Raw genomic sequence first — 25374 nt, forward strand, 5'->3', positions numbered from 1 at the left:
CATTATTGAGATAGAAGAACTGCTCCATCTGTAATATCCATGTGGCGGGATCCTTGCCATCAAACTTCCTCATATCGATTTTTGGAATATGGTGGGTCTTCGATCCAACATTAACATCTATGGAATCATGATTAACATTACTTTTGTTCACATCATGAGTTTCCTTTACAACCTTTTCACCATTAGTAAGTATTTCTTGTAGAAAATTTGTCAAATCTGTCTTCAAATCTGCCATGTCTGTCTTCAAATTTGTCTTCAAATCTGCCATGTCTCTCTTCAAATCTGTCTTCGAATCATCCATCTTAGCTTCCATGCCCTTGATCTTAGATTCCATGACATTTATCTTAGATTCCACGCCATTTATCTTAGCTTCTGTTAGCTTTTGTGAGCATGACATTTGTTGCACTTGTTCTTGTAATTTTGATATATCATGTAGCATTTCTTCCTCTTCTTCATGAGTCATGCTAGAGCTTTCAAGCTCCTTACTAGGTGTTTGCATTTTCTTTCCTCGGGGCATCAATTACCGATAATAATGCTTTACTATGCCCTTTGAATTCCGTTAAACCAAGCTTACACAAAAATTTAAAAAAAACTACACACCTTTTTTCACTTTATAGAAGCCTGATATTGAATCTGATGTATCTCTGTAATTTCGGATCATCCAGTTCTAAAATTGCGACCTATAGTAGCCTTCTGCGTCCTCTTTCCAATGCCACAATTCTGACCCAAATTGGATTCTCCAAGGAAGAGTTATGTGAAATCTCCCATAGTGACTTGCTTTTAGACTAGTTTAGTAGAGCGAACTTGTACGACGTGCCATGAGTCACTGTTTCAACCTTTGAATCTGAAACACGCATACAGGAAACTATAGCCCGTCCTCTTTCTGTACCTTCTTACGAAATTTCAATCTGATCCCCAGAGAGAAAGTTATGATGATTTTCCCCAGGTCACCTGTTTTGAATGTAATTCAGGAGTCTGCAAAAAGACCAACTTCCTCAGATCATATCTCTGGAAATATCGCATGAAAAGCTCTAAAATTCGGACCCAAGGTTCAGTGCGATTTCTTCTCAAATTGGTTTTTTTTGCGACTTCTGAAACGTCACAGAAAAAAAGTTATAGCGAAAATGCCACGATGACTTGTTTGGAGTAGCGAAACCCTATAACCCAAAGCTCTGATACCAAATGTTATGAAACCAGCTCAAGAAAAGATAGATCAACGCCTTAGAATTCAGTTCTTCGAGGGGACAACCTCCTTTACATTACATAAATGAACAATTATTAGATGATACAAATGACAAAACCTCCTTTCTATATATAGGAGTCTAAGGAGTCACAATATAATCCAGCCGACCTAACAATAATAATATAAAGCCACAAAAAAAACAATAGAGGGATTCTATGGGGCACAAAAATAAAAACATGGGGGTAATAGGGGCACAACGATATAAATAAGGGGTATAACTACAATAGTAATGGGGTAATCACTAGTATTATAGGGACCCAACAGAGAGCTTCTCATTAAAATTACTTTGATGAATATTATTTTTATATTTCTAAATAGAGGGATTCTATGGGGCACAGAAATAACAACATGGGGGTAATAGGGGCACAACAATATAAATAAGGGGTATAACTACAATAGTAATGGGGTAATCACTAGTATTATAGGGACCCAACAGAGAGCTTCTCATTAAAATTACTTTGATGAATATTATTTTTATATTTCTAAATTATGGTTATGGTAATCTTTATTTAGTGGGTCCTTTTATGGAGCAAATCGATTGAACTCATTCTTTGCATTTATTGATTATTTTATTATTCATGCAGAGCAACCCATGAGACTAGAGACTAAGTTCCCAAAACATTTTAATTATAACATAAACATAATAATTATTATATTTATATAATAATATTTGGTGTAATATTACAACACGGGACTTTATTAGGACTGCTTTATCAGACTCTTGCAAGTTGAAGACTCCTCCATTTTGCTTTATTAGACTCCCTCAACCTGAGGCACTATTCCATTTTCTCCCAATGGCCTATGTTGCATGTTGTATTACTATAATATAACATTGCAAATAATTTTAGGATTGCTTTATTGAACTCTTGCAAGATGAAGCTTCTTCCATTTTTCTTTATTAGACTCCCTTAACTTGTGGGACTATTCCATTTTCTCCCCATGGACTAAGCCCATATGTTATATTTCTATAATATAAAATCTCAAAGAATTTTCATCAGAGCATCCTTGTCGAGTAGCATTATAGAGAATTTTGGTTGGAGCATCCTTATTAGGCCTTTTTAGTTTGCAACTCGTTCATTTTCCATGCACACTTCCCCTTTGTAAGGGACCTTTTAAAATAATGAATATCCCCTTTACATTATAAAAAGAGCTTTTATGACATTTTGATTTTTGGCATGCTCTTGAGAAGGCATTGGGCTACCTTATATCAATTTTTTTGCAGATTTGGTAGAGCCTTTGGGCTGTTGATAAACAAGAGGAAGTCCTTACTATTATTCACGGGGGAGCGGTGGGGGGGGGAGCAGGAGGACATTGAATATATAACAAATCTTTTTGGTGTTGATTCACTGCACATCAGTAATGGTTTAAAATACCTGGGTTACAACATTAAGCCCAATAATTACAGAGTCAACGACTGGTGGTGGATTGTTGACAGATTCCATAAGAATATCTTGGGTTGGGAACACCAATGTTTAACTCTTGGAGGTAGAGTCACTCTCACACAATCGGTCCTTCTCAACTGGCGGTATATTGGGCTCATCTTTACTGCCTCCCTACCAAGATTATACAAAAGATAAACAATATTATGGCAAGATTTATATGGGCTGGCTCAGGGAAAACATTTAAGTACCACCTCACAAAACTTGATAATATCACTATTCCTAAAAGGCTGGGTGGATGGGGATTATTGAATTTAAAACATTTTGGATGGGCCTTACTGATCAATTCCCTATGGCGCGGAATTTTTGGGAGTTGTATATGGGGAGACATCATAAGATCGAAATATCTAAGAGGCATCAAGGTTGGACAGTGGATGAGAGATGGGCTCATTGGGAGTACACAGGGATCCACCATATGGATTAGTTTCAACAAGGTAAAAATCTGGTTATTAAAGAGACAATGTTGGACATTTGGTTCAGGAGAGGAAATCATATTGGGAAGATATCACATACTGGGCTCTGATATTGAGAAGCACTACAATGTATCATTGATCCATAGTCTCAACATGAGGGGGTACTTCTACCTGGCCCAGACCATAAAAACATGGCATGGTATCACTCCTATCTGGATGAGGGCGGAGGAGATGGGACTATCTGGAGAAAATGTTGAGAGATGGGAATGCTTGACCAATGAACTACGCAAAGCGGGTATCTACAAACACAAGGTGGGGGACCAAATTGGATGGGATGGGAAGATACACAAAGGTGCGATATCTGTAGCAGATACATATTTATACATCTGCTGCACCACACACAACATACAAAACACTACCTGGTTTGCCAAATTATGGAAAGTACAGGTCCCATACAAGATGATCCTATTTACTTGGCTAACATGGAGGAACAAAAATTTAACTTGGGAAAACTTGAGGAAGAAGGGCATCCATGGACCTAGCATATGTGCTTTTTGCAAAATGCAGGAGGAGAATAACACACATATTTTTCTGCATTGCCCATGGGTTGTACAGGTATGGAACATGACCCTTGGTATCTTAACTTACAAGCACAATGCACATGACACTATTGAAGCATGCTTAATATGGTGGAGCCAGAGGTCTCGCAGGATAAGGGTTGTTCCCATTGTAATTCTCTGGGAATTGTGGAGAGTCAGGAACTCCATCATTTTCAATGGCAAAATCCTTAATCACAATAATGTCATCAATAACATCATTTCTTGGTTGGGACCTCTTTTTCATACTAATCCAGTTCATAAGAATGTATTACATAAAAAAGTGCCCCAAATCTATCTTTCCCTGCAGGTTTCTTCGACGGAGCAGCACAGGATGGGAGATGTGGATGTGGAGCTTGGATCTGCATGGACTACAATCAACACTACAAAATTCACTGGTCTAGAGGCCCTAGAACAAATACGAGAGCAAAAGTGATTGCTTTATGGGGCTTAATGTGGTTTTCTAGCTTCCTTAACATTCCCATAATGCAAGTATACGAGAATCTTTGGCCATAATCAACCATGTATAGGGCTTCGATTTGATAACACACCCACACCTACAGGGATGGCTTCAGAATATTGATTTTCTCAAGGGCTCCTTTCAGTAGATTCATTTCCATCACATCCATCGTGAGTTCAACACAACTGTAGACAATATGTCCAAACTGGGCATCCTCGACCCCCCTGGAAGCATGTACATCACTCTTAGGATTGGCAGTTCTCACATGGACGTTGGTTCCATGCCCCTACTTGGTTAACCATTTATGGAATACGAATCCTCTGACCTTTTGATCCATGGTTGTCACTATTAATTTTTGTGGTTTTTTACTTCTCCATGTTTAGACATTGTATATGAATTACGTTTTTTTTTCTACTGCTACAGTGGAAGTGCTCTCCTCTGTCTGGCACTTCCTGCATTATATTAACTGAGACACATGATCTCACCCTGGTTACTATGGAATTTTCCACTATCTTTGTCATATGATGGACTAGAATGATGAATATCTATGAACAATATGTACTAGAATGATGAATATCTATGAACAATATGTACTAGAATGATGAATATCTATGAACAATATGTATTGGTTTTCGTTTCCTATTAATAGAAACAAGCATCTTTTTCTGACTGAAAAAAAAAAAAAAGAAGAAGAAGAAGAAGAAGAAGGTCTTTTAAACATACATAATACCTTATATTTCGTGCCCTTTATTTAATATAATTTTATAGTATCGTTTGAGGGACGGAACTTTTACATAAAACCATTCTTCATGGTTGTTTATGTTAAAGAGAGAAAAAAAAATGACTCTCAAGCCATTGTTTTGACTTCGAGCTCCAAACATTCGTGCTGCCAAATAGGTCTTTCAAACGAATATGTGACTACGGATTTGTACCTTTTTGCGCTTGTGCTTTGTGAAAGTCTTTGACAAAACATATAATTTGCACCCTTTAAACAATTTTGAACAGAGGAAGGCTCACTTGATTAGCTGCACAGGCATAGACGAAATCCCCAGCTACTTTGACTCTCGATCGTACTTTTCTTCACATAGGTGTGTGTTCCATCATTCTCCTTTCTTTAAAAAAAATAGCTCCCCTTTAAAAAAAAACTAGGTTGCACGAGTCAGTGGAAATAGTGTGAAAGACTACACACACAACTTTAGTTGGGAGGTACGACATAGTGCAACAGTTCCCAAAATTTTGAAGTTTCGTAAGTTCGCAGTCTTTTGTCGCACTTTCTTTTCTTTAAATGTGCGCAAGTTTAGTTGTTGTCGCACTTTCTCTTGGCTTCTCATCCTTGAGCTCCTCATGACCTCTGTTATTTCTCCGTGAGCACAAAAAATTCAAATGTTACTCTCCTTGGAGTCTTATGCAACCTGGTGCTCTAATACCATATTAGAGAATGAAAAATGTGGAGCAAATATACTCTTCTCAATATTATCAACAGTTAAATAAGATTACATAAGGGACATCAACAATAAATTACTAGAGTGAGACTCAATTGTGGATGGACAATTGTGACACCTAGCAGGTGGTTGGAATCATATTCTCCAACACACGTCCCTTCATTTCACTTACCACCAAGGCCCTGCACACTTGCCAAGTGTCACGAGGATGGGTTGTACCCATCATCATCCACTTTGAGTGCTCAAAATTTGCAAGGGTTACACACACATACAACACACACTCATCTCCATTCATGGCATCATTTAATTCCTTAACTATGGAAACTTACAAAGCTCTTGTCCATATGTAAATTTTATGCTTGACTTTTACAGAGGTAAAATTTTTAAATTCCTCTTAATCTCCATAATTTCCATTCTTATTCATAACAAATCCAGCTTAATTATTTTCCCAAATATACAAGTTATTACGACTGAAGTAAAACCAACCTAGATCCATCTTAACTCTGGATCTATCAAGCGCCGAGAGGGATCAAATCTCTTGAGGCGAAAACCTCATTTTTGAATGAAAAACTTGAGGAAAGGTTTGCACCTCGAGAAATTTGATACCTCTCGGCACTTGATAGATCCAGAGTTAAGATGGATCTAGGCTGGTTTCAGTCGTGTGCGGCCAAAGAAAATATAACGAACATATGATTAATTTGATCAAAATATGTAAATTCATCTAATATTAATATAATGATTTTAAATATGCTAAATATGTCTCAGATTAATCTGATCATTTTAATTTTAAATTTACTTAGTTACCTCAGTTTGTTGAGATGATAAATATTGTTGATAACTTTAATGATGAAAAATGATGAAATAATTTTTTTGAATGTAATAGTGTTGAATGATAGAAAATGTGAATAATAAGAATATAGTCAATTACAAATAGTATTCATTGTGATTAATCTCAAATTATTTTCTTCTACTATTCTATTGTCATCCTTGTTACTTTTGTCATCTTTTCATATCGATTATATGAAAATAACAGGTTAAATCGTAAATCATTTAAATCTCTAGCTCGATCTATTGTACTAAACAACATACCTTGTCTCTCTTTCTCTCCAATATTAATAGTTTGAATGAATATAACACAAAAATCAATGTACATTGTCAATAATTTTTTGTGCTTACATTGAAATCAATGCACAATGTTAACCCAATCACTTTAAAATTAATGTACCATCATACATCTAATTACATCAAATCATAAATCAACATCTACACTAAAATCAATGCATCTAATGCAAGCAATAAAATAAGATTATAAAATAACATTTACACTAAAATCAATGCATCTAATGCAAGCAACCAAATAGGATTATAAATCAACGTTTACACTCAAATCAATGCATCTAGTGCATGTAAGCAAATAGGATTATAAACCAACATCTACACTGAAATCAATGCATCTAGTGCAAGTAAGCAAAGAGGATTATAAACCAACATCTACACTGAAATCAATGCACCTAATGCAAGCAATCAAATAGGATTAGAAATCACCATCTACACTAAAATCAATGCATTTAGTGCAAGCAATCAAATAGGATTAGAAATCATCTACATTGAAATCAATGCAACCAGTGCAAACAATAAAATATTATAAGAAATCAACATCTACATTGAAATCAATGCATCTAGTGCAAGTAATCAAATAGGATAGAAATCACCATCTACACTAAAATCAATGCATTTAGTGCAAGCAATCAAATAGGATTAGAAATCATCTATATTGAAATCAATGCGTCTAGGCAAGTAATCAAATATTATTAGAAATCAACATCTACATTAAAATCAATGCATCTTGTGCAAGCAATCAAATAGGATTATAAATGACCATCTACATTGAAATCAATGCATCTAGTACAAAAAATCTTCTTCCCTCTCCGCCTCCATTTATATCTATATATCCCTCCATCTCTCCTTCTTTGTCTCTCTATCTCAACCCCCCAAACACACATGCTCTCTCACTCCATATCTATCAATCTCTCTGTCCCTCCCTCCCTCTCTCCATCTCTCTCTTCTTCCCTCTCTTCACTTTCCATCTATATCTCTATCTCCCTTTGTCTCTCTATATCACCCCCAAAAAATACACTCTCTTTCTTCAATCGATCTATCTATCTCTCCCTCCTCCTCTTTATCTCTCTCTATCTCTCTCTCTCTCTCTTCCCCTTCTATCCCTCTCCCCTGCTTCTATCTCTCTTCCCTCCCGTTGTCCTCTCTCCCTCTCTCTCCATCTTCCTTATCACTCCCCCCCTCTCTCTATTTCTTTCTTCTTACCTCCCTCCAACTCCATCTCTCTTTCCCTCCCTCTATTCACTCTCTCTTCCTTTCTCTCTGCCCCTTTCTCTCCCACCTCTCTCTCTCTCTTCACCCTCCAACTTTGTTACTATATCCCTCCCTCTCTCATCTCTCCTTATCTTCTCCATTCTCTCCATCTCTCCTTCTTTGTCTCTTTATCTCACCCCCAAACATACACACTCTCTCTCCATTTCTCCCTTGTCACTCCCTCTCTCTCTCCACTTCTCACTCTTTATGTATTTATTCTTCCCTCATTCTCTCCCCCTCCAACTCCATCTCCCTATCCCTCCTTCTCTCCTCCTCTCTCCCTCCCTCTCTCCTCCTCTCTCTCAAGTCCGCTCTCTCATACTTCCTCTCTCTCCCTTTCTCTCCTACCTCTCTCTCTGCCCTCCAATCTTCTCTCTTCCCCCATCACTCTCCTCTTCTCTCTCAAGTATCGTCTCTCGTTCTTCCTCTCTCTCCCTTTCTCTCCTACCTCCCTCTCTCCCCCCCTTCACTCTCTCTCTCTCTCTCTATCTCTCTGCCCTCCAATCCTCTCTCTTCCCCCATCACTCTCCTCCTCTCTCTCAATTATCGTCTCTCGTTCCTCCCCTCTCTCATTTTCTCTCCTACCCCTCTCTCTCTCTCTCTCACTCTCTCTCTTTGCCATCCAATCCTCTCTCTCTCTCTCTCTCTTCCCTCAAATCCCCCCTCTCTCTCTCTCTCTTCCATCAAATCCTCTCTCTCTCTCTCTCTCCCCCCAAATATGTTACTATATCCCCCCCTTTCTCCTTCTCTCCCCCCTTCTCTCTATCTCTCCTTCTTTGTCTCTTTATCTCAACCCTATACATACACTCTCTCTCTCCATCTCTCCCCTGTCACTCCCTCTCTATCTCCATTTCTGACTCTCTATGTCTTTCTTCTTCCCTCCCTCTCTCCCCATCCAACTCCATCTCTCTATCCCTCCCTCCCTCCTCCTCTCTCGCAAGTCCTCTCTCTCATCCTTCCTCTCTATTCCCCCATCTCTCTCTCTCTCTTCCCTCTGATCCTCTCACTATCTTCCTCCCTTTCTCCTTCACTCTCTCCCCCCTCCATCTTTGTGTCTCCGTCTTCCTCTCTTACCCTTCTCTACCTCTCTCACTCCTCTCCCTCTCTCTCTCTCTTCATTCCTCCTCTCCCCTCTCCTTCAACACTTCCCCTATCTCTCCACCTCTATCACTCTATGTCTTTGTTCTTCCCTCCCATATATATATATAGAGTTAATATATATAATGATATATTAATATATATTATAATATAACAAATTTGATATTGTATTAATCCAAAGTTATTAAATTCAATAATAATATTAGATTTAACAACAATAATAATATTAATATTATGGTTAATAATATTTTTTTGCAAGGTATTAATAATAATTTTGCCCATGGTAATTGGCCCATAGGCTTCACCTAAATAAAACCTCTATTTTGAGTGTTAGTAAGTATAAAGAGGTTTATGGACTAAATATAAAAAGAGCTTTTATATATGTACCATACCTCTAGTTTATATATATTTTTATTTATTTATCATATCTCTTTGATTTACCATGGTATTTGGCTCATAGGCTTGGTATATAATTAGATGTTTATTTCTAATCATATTTGATATATTTTTATTTATTTACCATACCTCTTTATACCTATTTTATATTTATTTATTTACCATAACTCTTTTTATAAATATGGTATTTGACCCATGGTATTAGTAATTATTTGTCCCATGGTATTTGGCCCACAGGTTCCTAAATAAAACATCTTTTTTGAGTTTTCGTAAATATAAAGAGGTTTATGGATTAAATATTAAAAGAGGTTTTATTTATTTAACATACCTCTAGTTTATTTATATTTTTGTTTATTTACCATATCTCTGGAGTAAGTTTTATTTATTTACCATACCTCTGGTTTATTTATATTTTTATTTATTTACCATACCTCTCTTTTGAGTGTTCGTAAACCTCTTTATATTTTAAATTTATATTGTGTTTATACATAATAATAATTATATTGTATTTTTAAATAGGGTCGACATTAGATTAAAAATGTTATTACATAATAAAAAATGGTATAGCCTAACTTATAGATAAAATGACTTTTTTCACGATATCTTTTTTTGGTTAATTTGAATCAAAATAGAGTACAGTTTTTAAAAACTTGAGTTTAAATTGTTTAATTTGTAGAAATCGAGTGCCCTAGGAGGTTTTTAAGGGTGTTGAATCTATTTATGCATTCAAATTTGCATTTTAAACAATAAAAAAAAACACATTTTTTCTTGACCAGATTTCGGTGAAAAAGTTTATTTCGTCTATAAGTTAGACTACGCCATAAAATGAGTGCTAAGTGGACTATCAAAAATCATGAGAAATTAGTGAGTTACGACTACCTCTCATGGAAATGGTCATAGATGGATGACTTACTTAATGCAGTTGAATCCCAAAAAATAATATCTTATATAATACACTGCGAAAACCCCTCAATACTTAAAAACAAACAATCATATATTTTTTTAACACAAAAATGAGTATTTTATTATTAAGTCTACGCCCAGTCGGAACAAATATACGAGGGTTACATCAACATTTTCAGAACTAACCAGAGATCTAAAAGATCACAAACCCATTACATAGTAAGACCCTAAAGGATTGATTATAGACCCAATTACATTTTATTACACAAAAGGACCAAAGGAACATGTAGCAACAAACATGCAATTTAATCATTCTCTGTTGTTGGTCTATTGAGATCAATATCCTGCTTGCTTGACTCCTCTTGGTGTTGCCCTGGACCTGTAGAAACTTCACTGCTCAATTTGAGATCCATGATTATATTCTAGAGTGCATCAACTTCATCTGTTAGGCAAGAAATCTAAGACTGGAGCGTTAATAACTTATCAATATGTTCCACTTGAACGTGATACCTTTGACAAAATTTCATCTGTGGATCATGGTCTACCCTGTGGAGGGCTTCATGGGCTGACAAATAGTGACAATAAGGGTTAACTATTGAGGAGTCATCTTAATTAAAATCTGAATTCATGAGAGAACATTGATCAAGGTTTCACCATAAACAAATAGCAAAAGGGAGAGACCCGAGATTCCCCACAGAGACTTCAAGGCCAGTGCGAAGAACTTGAGAGCATGTGGATTCCAATTCTACCTTTCAAGATTGAGAATTTTCTAACGTCTTTGTAGAGGAGACTGGGTTTAATTAAGGAGTAGAGAACATAAAATTGCAACGCCACCCTTAAACTGAGGACATGCTGTAGTATACCTAGGGGGGATAATATGGGGTACAAAGGGAGGTAATCAAGGGAATAATGTAATAATAAGATAGAAACAGATAGAAATGTTTCTTTATTGATCAAACCCTTAAGGTAGGGCAACACCATACATTCACTCCTTAAGGAAGGAGAACACTCCACAAGCCATATGCTTGTCCATACAATAATCCTTGACATCTCTTAATGGGGAGTCTCTAGCCTCTATATAGGCCTCATATATACAATACCATGGGTCATTATCATGGTTCCCTCAATACCATCTATCTAATACCATGGGCTTATTACATTATTGCTAACTACTTGTGGTCCCTTACATGATACGGGTTAACCACCTTATTTATTACTATGGCCCATCCCATTATTACATTATTCTCTTGGGTACCTCCCTCTGTACCCCATATTGTAGTATACCTAGGGGGGATAATATGGGGTACAGAGGAAGGTACCCAAGGGAATAATGTAATAATGGGATGGGCCATAGTAATAAATAAGGTGGTTAACCCGTATCATGTAAGGGACCACAAGTAGTTAGCAATAATGTAATAAGCCCATGGTATTAGATAGATGGTATTGAGGGAACCATGGTAATGACCCATGATATTGTATGTATGAGGCCTATATAGAGGCTAGAGACTCCCCATTGAGAGATGTCAAGGATTATTGTATGGACAGGCATATGGCTTGTGGAGTGTTCTCCTTCCTTAAGGAGTGAATGTATGGTGTTGCCCTACCTTAAGGGTTTGATTAATAAAGAAGCATTTCTATCTATATTCAAATCTTTCTTTTTTAGGTTTAATTCTATTATCTTATATTTTCATATCAGATCTATAACAAGGGGTATCAGAGCTATAAAACATATTATCCCCCCTAGGTATACTACACATGCACAAAGCTCCAAAGGGGTAAGGCCATTGATCTGCTAGATTGACGACTAGAAAAGCATTAATTTTTCTTAATTGATTCAAATTGCAACCCAGAACCCCAGGAGGCAAGGCCAAGATTCTGGAATTACCATCCAATCTAAGCTGATTTCTGAGAATCAAATTGGAAATAAGAAATAAAGGAGTACCTTCCTGAATTAGAGCCCGAAGCAAATTGATGATAACAAGGAAAGGGAACTCAAGCAGTGCTAGGGTAGCTTTCGAGGCATAAAGCCCCGACCTCTAGAGTTCCCACGCACTGAAGTGACGAACCCACGAAATCACCCTGCAGAGAGGGCCCAACTGAAATTTGAAGCGTAGCTCTTTGTAGAGCCGCCGAAAAATTAACCACCTTAATGCCACAATTGAAACCAGAGACCGAACTGGAACCAAATTCATAAACCCTTGAGGATATGGAGCAAACATAAATGTGCATACATGCATGAATGCAACTGGAGCAAGGCGTAACCCAAATTTAATATTAATTCCCCTGTCAATCCACACGATTCCCATCATATTGTCATTAAATTTCTCAGTACTTCCTTCAAGGAGAACCATCATTATCTTGAGAGGAGGGCGATTCCAACTTTGGGGCAGAGAAATACAGTTAATCCGAGCATGCGAGGGAAAGAACATTGCCTCTACATGGTGACAATTCACAATATTTGACATGTCATGGGAGAAGAATATGATAACATAAGGCCAAACCATAAAGCAATTCACATGATCACGAGGATGATATGGTACAAGGTGACGAAGGGAGGAGGGATTATGAGGGAGGGAGTAAGGATTAATATTGATTTTAGGGGAAACCACATTCAAAAAATGGAAGGGCCTAGGGGATAACCAATCACTTGGGACCATATAATGATCAGGGGATTGGACAAAGTCTATTTAAGTCATTAATTTCTAACATGGCCTCTTCGAAGGAGCATGCCTTATTAGCTTGCAGATCAACTTCCTCATTATTAATTATGAGAATATGATAAAACCTCTTGAGTGAAAAAAGGCACCCAATCTTCTAATCCTTTAGAGCACCAAGGCAAAGGAGTTATCTGTCGGACTGTTCTAACTGTTGAGATATTTAATTGCAATTAATGAATATCCACACTTTTGTCTTTAGTAATGCTTAGTCCTTGTAGGTCTCCATACATCTCTGCTTGGTTGTTGTATTTCCTTCCTAGACCCCATGAAATTTTTATTTATGTTATTCCCTCGAGATTAAGTAAAATCCCTCCCCCTCCTGCCACCCTAACAAACAATCATATTAACCTACAAGTCACAGGGGTTTCATTGGGGGAACAATACCATACCATGTGCATTCATATTGGGGGATATATTTTGAGGAAAAAATGACATAATATATTAAGCATATAATAGAGGGTAAAATATTTTTATATGTTGTGTATAAAAAATGAAGCTCAAAGTTAATAAAAAAATATAAAGAAGTATAAAAAATATTAATAAAAAAATGGATACCTATAATATCTAGTAAAAGTAAGGACTTTTTAAATTGCCAAGACTCATTGATAAGAGGAAGTTAAATAAATCAATTTTTAAAGGTATTTCTAATCTGTAGTCAAATTAAAAGTATTATTTAATATACGGCAAACAAATAAATATACTACGTTAGAAGTTCATTGAATAAAACCCCAAATATAACTTTTAAATTTTTATAATATGAAAACTAAGACTTTATACCATATAATTTAAAAATACATTAAATTATTAACTAATTTAATCTTTTAATTTATAGGTAAGCGAATCTATTATATATGAAATTTAATGGAGTATAAACGCTTTAAAAGTTCATGTTTAATCCTATATGGAATTTGAAAACTGAAATGTGATAAAAGTAAAACGTCATACAAGCCAATTGAGTTACAATTCCATAAAGATCAAGGTCACTATTATTAAAATCCCACCAATTTAATAAAATTCCATGTGTTCCTATCCTTCTAGCATTACAAACCCCACGTCTCCTGCATGTGAATCTAAGGTGTTGCTACGATTTGCATAATAGAAGTCTGTTCCACAAGCACCCATTTGATAAATACGAAGTGGAAAACCACATTAGGCACTTAAAGCGGATGGCTGAAAATCTGGAGGTTTAGCAATGGCAGCGATTTACAGTGTGTATGGCCATTCGAAGCCAATTACAATTCCGAGCTTGAACAAATTACCAGTAAGTCCAAATGGGTGGAGCAAAAATATGCGAAACAGCTACTGGGTCGTTTCAATGGACAGTTCAGTTACGAATGCGCCCCACAGGAAGAAGAAAGAGTGGGAGGAGAGCCTAAAGGTGGTGGTGGTGGACTACGATGAAGGCAAGCACGAGGTCAAGACTGAGGTGAGAGGCCTCGGCAAAGAGCAGGTCACCAAACGTTACAGGAAGAGGTTGAAGGAAGGACTTGGGCAGAATGACTGGACTATCAGCGAAGTTGTTGCAGAGATTTTGAAGCTACAACCTCGGGATGATATTGATAACATGCTTAATCACTGGGCTGGTCGATTTCATAGAAAGAATTTTCCTATTCTTGTCCAGGTAAACATTGCTCATTGTATCACCTGTTTTAATCCCACATATATGAAATATTTTCTAAGCCAGTGTTCGAATTGTAAAATATGCTGTCAGTCATTGTTAACAAAACCTTCATTGCACGAAAATGGATTTACGTGGCATATCTTATTAGCATAGCTCACGCATGGTGAAGGTAAGATATAATCCAAAGCAAAGCTACAGTAAGACCTTTCAAGAGCAACCCTTATATCTTAGCTCAGAGGTGGCGCCCTTATAGTTAGGGCATGCCTTTTCCTGGGCAGAACAGAGTGAAATAATAGGTTTTTACCTATGTTGCATGGATTTTTGGAATGCCGCAGTTGTGGAGACGCGAGAATGCAGTCTGGAACAGCTAAAATTTCCTTCTCAATTTCCAGGGAATGACATGTCTGAAATGGATCATGACAAAAATCTCTTACGAAATTACTCGGTTCTGCTCCTGTCCTCTGAAACAAGTTTGAACACTTGGCAGGATTGTTCACTTGAACAATGACCCATCTTAACTGCACACCCATATAATTTCAAACCCTAGGTGAATAAACAAGTAGACTGCTGAATTTAATTAACACTCCGCGCTGAGAGCATAACTTCAATCACAGATACCGAGAAATTAAACCGTGGAAGTATAAAAATCAATTTCTCACGCACATCGGTAATCACTCCTTCACATCAACTTTTCATTTCTTTGGAAAAACTTACAAGGAAATCTCCACATCCTGCCGCTGAGAGCATAACGTCAATCACAGATACTGAGAAATTAAACCGTGGAAGTATAAAATTCAATTTTTCACGTGCATCGGTAATCACTCCTCCACATCAGCTTTTCATTCCTTCGGAAAAACTTACAAAGAAACCTCCACATCCTGCCCCCTAAAAAGCACGCATATATACCAAAACAACACCTTGAATTTGAGATTCTACAAGCGAATGTCTCTTGCTTGGCTGCCTGCTCTCTTTTTCTTTCTCACTCAACTGCTCAATGTGAGAAAACCTCTAACTTGCCCTGTCTTTGTACCTTTAGTGAAGAATCTATTTTAAGATTGCTCCTAGTCTAAGTCATGCATGAGATAGAATTTTAAACTCAATTGTTAAATATAAGACTTTCACTTTTTAGTTAAAGCCAATTACAAAATAAAAATAATTTTCCAAAGATAGAATTACTTTTGGATTTATTTTTTTGAAAATATCTCAAACTACTTTGACATGGTCTTATTGAACATGCATGGAAGTTCTTGTTTGGGCTATACTTCTCAACTGTTCCTCTTAGTGAGGAAGGGATCTTGCACCAATCCATTTTGGTCTTTTAATGCTTCAAACATCCCTTTTACCAAGGGATTGGTCAGAATATCAACTACCCAATGATTTGTGGGAATATGCTATAGCTTCATTGCTCCCTTCCGAACCTTGTCTTGTATGAGGTATATTTGATCTCAATATGCCTGGACCTATCATCAAAGATTGGAATCTTAGAGACTTTACTCTGTTATCATAGTAAACGATTGTGGGTTTCAACAATTGATTAAGCAATATTCCAAGTAATTTGCAAAGCTAGATGGCCTCATAACTAGCAATACTCGCTCCCATGTATTCTACTTCTGTCAAGCTAACTGCCATGGAAGTCTAAACTTGTATTTGAAACCTCTTCAAGATTTGAACTGCATACTTACTCCACCCAAGGAAAATCTTCTTGAGAAATCTAGGGTATGAGTAGTTAAAATATTTCTATGCTTGATGATTGCTTGTGATATACTTTTACTTTGTAGCTTATAGTCTTTTCTTCGCTATGTTATTATTGTGTCTTTTCATCAAGACAATTACCAATATGCACAATAAAAGACAAGTGACATAGTATGTAGGCTTGTCAGCTAGGGCCAAAACCTCTCACCTCTTGAGAGGAAAATCCGATCAAAATTATTCTTCTAGATTTTCAACTGATGAGTACCAAGACCATGACAAAGACCCTTGACTCTAGTATCCTCCCAAGAACCTCGTCACTAACCTTGATGCTCTGCCTCTTCCCTTCCTCAACTTTCTTCTTGATCTTGAACTGCTCTCCTTGGCTTCCTCTAGAGAAACTCGACCTCTATCCTTCACACTGCTTCTTCTCGGCTTCCCCTAGAGAATCTTGGTCTCTATTCTCTAGATCGGTCACCCAGAACAAGTACCCTAGAAGAACCTTCGTTATCTCCAAAAGAAACTTCTTCTTCACTGACCCTAGAAGAAAGTCTCTGTTTCTAACCCAGAAGAATCTCTTCTTCGCTGACCTAGAAGAAACTCTCCCTCGTTGACCCTAAAGAAACTCTCCTTTGTTATGCCCAGAAGAATCCTTCCTTTGTTATCCCTTCTTCGCACTTTTGCTTGGAGCCTCTTCTTCGCACTTTTACTTGACCTCTTCTTCGTACTTCTGCTTGACCGAATGCTTGTCGATTTGCTTGCCTCTAAGTGAGGTTGAGTGTGGCTATATATACACCTCAACACATGTCCTTTAGGCCGACATGATCACTAGTGGTTAGGTCGACTTCTTCTAGCAAGTTTTTCGATCGTTGTAGGTCGAGTTAAAGAGGATAAGTGTCAAGGGCTTGGAGGATACTTTACATAGACAAGTTTGACCTTTTACGAAGTGTAACATGACTTCATTACATGACAATGACTCTATCATTTTATGACTAGATGACAAGTATATCCTAAAGACTTTCAATGGGAGTCTTGACTCAAATACAAAATCTCTTGCTCATGAAACCCATGAAGCAAATCAATACAATAATTTTTTCTTTACATCTCATTACATAAAATCATAATTACATGTCATTATGAAGAATAAACCTAGTTACTAGGGAGCTATTCATAATGGTACTTGGTCATTCTCAATCTGAAGAATTTATCATAAGAAGAATTTCGGATTGGTAACTCATTTGTATAGCATCATATCAACCAGCATTGTTACATAGCAAGGCCTTGACTAACAACTCCATCTCTCCACAAGATCTGAGCTCAATGCTGGTGAGACCAATGATTTATAGACACTCTCATCATTGTCTCTCTCGGAACATCCCCTACTCGGGTACTCAGGGTGTGTTCCATGAGGACTATTCTTATCTTGGACTCCCCAACCCTCAAAGAATATCGGTCCTCCATGACTACTCTTCTATTGGATGCCCTATCTCATCCTCAAAGAGTATTGGATGCCAAATAATTACCCAATCCTCCATTCTGTCTTCCCAGGTGAAGACCAGAATGATGTGTCTATCTCTCCCTCTCAGATAGGGAGGACATATTCCAATAAAGGAATGTACTCATTCCTACAAAAAGAATGTACCTAAGCTCCCTCTTGGCTTAGGAATTTCCAAGTTTCTTCCAAGTAAGAAACTTCTTTTCACGCTCCCTCTTAACTAGGGACCTACAACAGCTCCTTATGTGGAGATAATGGAACGAGCTTCTTGAAGAGCTCCTTCCTTTGATGTCATGAATTTATTCTTCGTTATGGAGTCTTCATCTTTTGGGACTTCTTCATAGGGCACAGACTATCCATCACTTTCGTTCATGAGTCAGTCATGTCTTCATTCCCTTCATCATAAAGTGATTCATCAGTTTTTCCATCTGGCTTTGTTAAAATTGGCAACTAGGTCCAAACTCCATGTGGGTCATCTTATTTATGGCAGCTGATATTTTCCCTAGAGTCCTCTTGTCGAGAGGTATAGGATTGATCTAAAGATCATCCGATTCCGACAAGTATTTATGGAGATATGAATTTATTTGTATTAACTTGACAAATTGTCAAGGTTGGCCAACAGCTAAATGTGTGGCACACATGCCCAACAAATCATATAAGTACAAGTGAGGTTGATTCATTATCAACTCATCTCATCTCTACTCATCTTCTCTCTCCTCATCTTATTGGGCCAACAAAGGAGCAGCTTCTCTCACTCGTGCAAGAAGAAGGACGAATTAGGGCAGTGTTCACTGATTTAGGCATCGTTGACTTTTTGGGCAGCGTTGACTTTTCTAGGGCTGCGTTGACCAAGTGCTGGGCTATTTTATGGCGCATTGACCAAGGGCTGACCTACGTTGACTTTTTGGGTGCTGCGTTGACTAGCGTTGACCTGAAAGTTGATTGGTTAGGGCTGACCGCAGATGGCTGAACTTTGACTACTGTTTGACTGAGTATTGTGGATTGTTTTGGGCTGCTAAAGATAGCTGTTGAAGACCGAGTTCTTCAAGTTGACTAGAAGTCAATTCGGTGCTGTTTTGACCAAGTTTGACTTTGCTCATTTAGGGTTTGATGCTGCTGTTATAAAATTACAGATTTCTGAATTGTACTATTTCTCTCTGCTGAACTATTGAAGATTAAAGAAGAATTGATCAAAGGGTTTCCCCGCATTGGGGTTTGTCCCTGGCTAGCTGCCACATCTTTTGTCTCTTGTCTTGGCTTGTTTTCCGTTTAATGTTCTATCTGCACTTTATGTTTATGTGATTGCTAAATTGTGGCTAATAAGAAGATTTAAAGTAAACTGCTCTAAGCATAGAACATACCATAATTTAACATGGTATCAGAGATGAGGTGAAGACAAAGCCCAAGCAAGAGCAAGAGCAATCACCGAAGGCTGTTGAAGCAATCTTAAAGAAGTCATGGGGTCCTCAGCACACTTCCCCACTGAAGACAAACTCCGTGAGAAGTCTGACTATCACGGATGGAAGATGTCTCTCGATTTAACATTGGAAGAGCAAGAAGTGTTGGACCATGTGAGAGGCAATATTGTTGCACCTCCATCAAATGCATCTGCTGTTGTTAAAAGCAAGTGGACCAAGGGAGAAGTCAAAGCACCTGGTGGCCTATGTTTTCAAGCTGACCACCTCCAAGGAAATCTACGATAGACTGGTGATTTTATTTAAAGTTAATGATGCAAATCAAGTTTTGTTCCTTAGAAATACGCTGAAGGAAATTAAGAAGGGCAAAGATGAGAGTATGCAAGCATATTTCTTAAGGATCACCGAGATTAAGAATGATCTCTTATCTATTGGGGAAGTAGTTCCTGACAGGGAAATGACTATCACAACTCCCGGAGGGCTGCCACCTGAATGGTATATATTCAGGACTACTCTTCTCAACAATAATGTAATTCCTGGATTTGAGGAATTGATGGCCAGATGCATTTAAGAAGAAACAAGGATGGAAGAACAAGAAATGCTCGCACTTAGAGGTAATCCCTCTACCTTTTCTTCTCATGCTAAAAGAAGAAACTATTCCGGGGCTAAATCCAAAGGAAAGGTCGGACCGAAGGGTGGAAGAAAAGGACAATGTTACAATTGCAACAAAATGGGCCACTATGTGAGGGAGTGCCCTGATAAAAGGGACTCACATCATGATGATGATCAAAATCACTTTCAAGGCAATCAAAGGAATGGCAGGTCCAATGGTAGAGGTAAAAGGAATGCCAGAAATCAAGGAAGAGGTCAACCCTTCAAGAAGGCAAGAAACTCTAGGTATGAATCTAACATTGTTAACAATAAGCAAGATGAATATTATCTACCAACGACCCTCTCTACTACTGCTCCCCCGGACTCACTGGGAAATTGGCTTATTGATAGTGGTGCCTCAAGGCACTTCATTGGTTACAAAGAAGTTCTCTTCCTAATCTAATAGAGAAGGAGACAAACTTGGAAATTGTTCTTGGGGACAACTCAAAATATCCCATGAAAGGCATAGGGAATGTCACTCTTCAATTGAATCAGGGAAATATAATTCATTTACAAGAAGTCCTATATGTACCAGATCTCAGAAAGAACCTGGTGTCCATTTCGGTAATGGAAGACAAAGGCTATAAGGTGGCCTTCATCGATGGCAAGGTACGTGTATGGAAAAAGAACTTTAAAGATGCTTTCACTCTTGGGTTTCGAGTTGATTCATTATATCAGGTTGGAGGAAGTCCGCTAGGTGTCATGTCTTGTGACACATCTTTTCAGTCTGAAATATGGCATCAAAGGTTTGCTCACCTTCATTATAAAGCTTTACCCGATGTGAGAAAAATGGTGATCGGGATGCCTGAGTTCAGACTGGAGCAAGAAGGTGTATGTTTGGGATGTGCCGAAGGAAAGCTCAAAGGGGACCATTCCCCTCAAGCCAAAGCAAGACCTCCAATATATCGCAGTTGGTTCACTAAGACATATCTGGTATGATGCCTGTGAACTCCTTGGGAGGATATTTATATTACCTCACCTGTACAGATGATTATTCTTGCAAGACTTGGATATACTTCTTGAAAAAGAAGGATGAAGTGTTCTCTTGGTTTCGTCACTTCAAAGCCTTGATCGAGAATCAAACCGAAAAAAAGATCAAGATCTTAAGGACTGATAATGGGACTGAGTATGAATCCAATGAGTTCCATGACTTTTGCAAAGAGGTTGGCATTAAGAGGGAGACTACAACACCATATACTCCTGAGCAGAATGGTGTGGCGGAAAAGGAAGAATCGTACGATTGTGGAAGCTGTCCATGCTATGCTCCATGATCAAAGACTTCCAAAGTTTCTATGGGCCGAAGTTGCGAATACCGCCGTATATGTGCAAAACCGATGCCCTCATCAAGCATTGGGTTCCAAGACTCCCAAAGAGATGTTCACTGGTAAGAAACCTGGGGTATCTCATTTTAGAATTTTTGGAAGTCGTGTATATTTTCATGTGCCGAAAGAGAAAATGAATAAATTGGGTGCATCTGGAAAGAAAGGCATTTTCGTGGGTTATAGCGAAAATACTAAGGGCTATAGAATCTATGTGGCTTGTCAAAGGGAAGTCGAGTCATGATGTCACCTTTGACGAAGATATGGCTCTTAGAAAAGTTGACAATCTTCCTACTCTAAGGGAATCTAAAGACACTGACACCAGGGAACTGAAGGAAAATGAAGATTAGACGATGCCCGATGTGGAAGAACCTTTGGATCCTATTGATCCCCCTCCACAAGAGCCTTCCTCTTCTAGGAAGAGGCCTTCATGGCTTAGGGGGACACTTGATGATTCCGAAAGACACATTGCACCTAGAGTGACTTTCCGTGAAAGTAAGAAGCCAACCAAGTATCAGAGATACTTGACCGTCATGAGCACGATCATCCAAAATGAGCCTTCATCATTTGCAGAAGTTGTCAAGCATCAAGTCTAGAAGGATGCTATGACTGAGGAATATGAGTCCATCATGAAAAACGATGTCTGGGATGTGGTCCCCAGACCCCAGGACAAAGTCGTTGTCACTTCGAAATGGCTTTACAAGATAAAGCATGGAGCTGATGGAAGTGCTGAAAAGTATAAGGCTTGTTTTGTCGCTCGTGGCTTCTCTTAGAAGGAAGGTATAGACTATGACAAGATATTTGCACCTGTTGCCCGATATACCACCATTCGCTCGATCATAGCCCTTGCTGCTTCGCAAGGATGGAACCTACATTAGATGGATGTTAAGACCACATTCTTGCATGGTTCAATCAAAGAGGAAGTCTATGTGGAGCAACCCGAAGGATTTGAGATTCATGATTGGGAATCTCATGTGTGTAAGTTGAAGAAAGCCCTCTATGGGCTGAAGCAAGCACCCCGAGTGTGGTATGAGAGGATCGATAGCTACTTGATGAAGCTAGGATTCACTAGGAGTGAAGCCGACCCTAACCTTTACTTTAAGGTTGAAGATGACAAACCTCTCATACTGGTGCTATACGTGGACGACCTCTTTTTGACAGGTGCAGACCCCCTCATTCTCAAATGCAAGAGGGAGTTGGCTTCTGAGTTCGAGATGAAGGACCTAGGACTGATGCACTATTTCCTAGGACTAGAAGTCTGGCAGAAGCTAGGGGAGATTTTCCTATCTCAAGGAAAATATGTGGTGAAGATATTGGAGAGATTCGGTATGGTGGACTGCAAGCTCGTGACTACCCCAATGGAGCTTGACTTCAAGAAGTTAAGCGGTAGTGCTGCCGGACCTGTTTTACAAAATGCTACCGAGTATTGTCAACTCATTGGAGCATTGATGTTCTTGGTGAACTCCCGTCTGGATATATGTTTTGCAGTCAACATATGGTTGAGCCTCACCACACACATTGGATTGGTGCCAAGAACCTGTTGAGATATCTTCAAGGTACAATCACTTAGGGGTTGAGATACACTGCCGGAGATGTGAGACTACATGGATATACCAATGTTGATTGGGCAGGCAGTGTGGTGGACCGAAAGAGCACTTCCGGGTGTTGTCTCTTTGGGATCTACCTCGATATCTTGGATGGGCAGGAGCAGAAGTCGGTGGCTTTGAGCACCGTCGAGGCAGAATACATTGCTACTAGTATGGCCTCTTGTGAGGCTGTCTGGTTGCGGAAGCTCTTCAGTGAGCTGTTTGGATTTACATTGGATACTACCGTGATCCTGTGTGACAACTAGAGCGGGATTCGTTTATCAGAGAATCCCGTATTTCATGATCGCTCCAAGCATATTGATATCAGGTACCACTATATCTGGGCTATGGTGCAGCAGGGAGCAATAAGGCTCCAACATATCGGTACAGATGAGCAGGTCGCCGACATTTTGACGAAGCCCCTAGGAAAGGTCAAATTCTTGACTTTCCGAGAACGACTTGGTGTTGTTCAGAGACCCACTTATGAGGGTCGAGTATGATGCATACATTGAGCTCTGGGAGCTCCAAGGGGGGCGCGGGGTACTTCTTGGAGCGACATGCGACCATAGGGCGACTCACCTTCCCCTGGTGGTGCGCTATGTACAGGGTGAATGGTTCAACCTTCCCCTGTGACACTGCATGGCGACTGTGGGACAGGATGATTAGTTCTCCTGTTGAGGCATCCTACCCATGTAGTCAGGGACTCATGGGAAGTGTCTCTCATCTGATCAATGAGTAGGGAAATGGGGTTAGGGACCATTAGTAGTACTAGCAATGGACACATCGTTGTATCTACCGTACTCCCTATGCTAGGATGACCTCCATTGATCTGGGATCAATGATACTAATCTGGGATTAGTGAGAGTGGTATGACACACTCTGAGACTGACTTCGGGTCAGTGGAGGATGGTATGATACATCCTCGATCATTTCTTCTTCTTCATAGTTTAGCAGAGCAGAGCTGAGCAGTGCAGGGCAGTGCATTTGATGGCAAAGCGAGTACCGACAGTCTGACAAATTAGCAGATGGAGTTTTCCCTAGTTGAGAGGGAGTGTTAAAATTGGAAACAAGGGCCAAACTCCACGTGGGTCACCTTATTTATGGCAGCTGATATTTTTCCTAGATTCCTCTTGTCGAGAGGTATAGGATTGATCTAAAGATCATCTGATTCCGACAAGTATTTATGGAGATATGAATTTATTTGTATTTACTTGACAAATTGTCAAGGTCGGCCGGCAACTAAATGTGTGGCACACATGCCCAACAAATCATATAAGTACAAGTGAGGTTGATTCATTATCAACTCATCTCATCTCAACTCATCTTCTCTCTCCTCATCTCATTGGGCCAACAAAGGAGCAATTTCTCTCACACGTGCAAGAAGGATGAATTAGGGCAGCGTTGACTTTTCTAGGGCTGCGTTGACCAAGTGTTGGGTTGTTTTATGGTGCGTTGACCAAGGGCTGACTTGCGCTGACTTTTTGGGTGCTGCGTTGACTAGCGTTGACCTGAAAGTTGACCAATGTTGACTGGTTAGGGCTGACCGCAGATTGCTGAACTTTGAGTGTTGTTTGACTGAGTATTGTGTACTATTTTGGGCTGCTGAAGATGGCTGTTGAAGACCGAGTTCTTCAAATTGACTGGAAGTCAATCCGGGGCTGTTTTGACCAAGTTTGGCTTTGCTAATTTAGGGTTTGATGTTGCTGTTATAAAATTATAGATTTCTGAATTGTACTATTTCTCTCTGTTGAACTATTGAAGATTAAAGAAGAATTGAACAAAGGGTTTCCCCGCATTAGGGTTTGTCCTTGGCTAGCCGCCACATCTTGTGTCTCTTGTCTTGGTTTGTCTTCTGTCTATCGTTTAATGTTCTATCTGCACTTTACTTTATGTTTATGTGATTGTTAAGCTGTGGCTAATAAGAAGATTTGAAGTAAACTGCTCTAAGCATAGAACATACCATAATTTAACAGGCTTTGCTTCATGTCATGCTACTTTCTTCATGCCTAAGTTGCATGACACGGGGAAACAAGTATGAGTTTTCGAAACGGGCACAGTTACGAAACGTGACTCCCCAAATTTTGAAAACATGGAAACGCGATATATATATATATATATATAGATATATATTAGAATTTATGACATTTAATAAATGTTATGTGCAATCATAAAGCATACATGATACATTATAATTTATTACATTTAAAGTTTAAACATTATGATTAAATTTACATCACATTTACTCATGAATGATCACATAATGAAAATAGCAATATATGAATATCCAAAATCAACCTTTATTATATATCCAAATCTCAAAATCAGCCTTTATTATATATATGAGGTTGCAAGAACTATAAAGACAAAAGACCATTGCTCTCTTCCCCCTTTTTCCTTTGCTAAAATCATTTGTCTGCAAGAGAAACGACTTGCCCAATTGTGTGATGAGGGAATGCGGTGAGAGTTTTTTTATAACTTGAGAGAGGCATCTAGAAGCATCCACAAGATATTTTATTCGTCC

General features: G+C 38.6%; 1 protein-coding gene across 2 annotated transcripts in view; it reads left to right on the forward strand.

Moving 5' to 3' along the window:
• Nucleotides 1-14101: 14101 nt before the first annotated feature.
• The window catches only part of EMB2654 (Tetratricopeptide repeat (TPR)-like superfamily protein), a 487353-nt gene continuing 476080 nt past the window's right edge, over nt 14102-25374 (forward strand). Inside the window, exon 1 of one of the 2 annotated variants that reach the window (XM_089432755.1) lies at nt 14102-14698. In XM_089432755.1, the coding sequence (XP_089288881.1) occupies nt 14270-14698 (429 nt within the window). In that variant the 5' untranslated portion in view covers nt 14102-14269. The remainder of the gene's footprint in view (nt 14699-25374) is intronic. The other variant, XM_089432756.1, reaches the window with a different exon arrangement.

This window comes from Pinus tabuliformis, chromosome 5_1, assembly GCF_031772625.1.
Source record: "Pinus tabuliformis cultivar Carrire ecotype Pingquan chromosome 5_1, CPIR1, whole genome shotgun sequence".
Classification (NCBI taxonomy): domain Eukaryota; kingdom Viridiplantae; phylum Streptophyta; class Pinopsida; order Pinales; family Pinaceae; genus Pinus; species Pinus tabuliformis.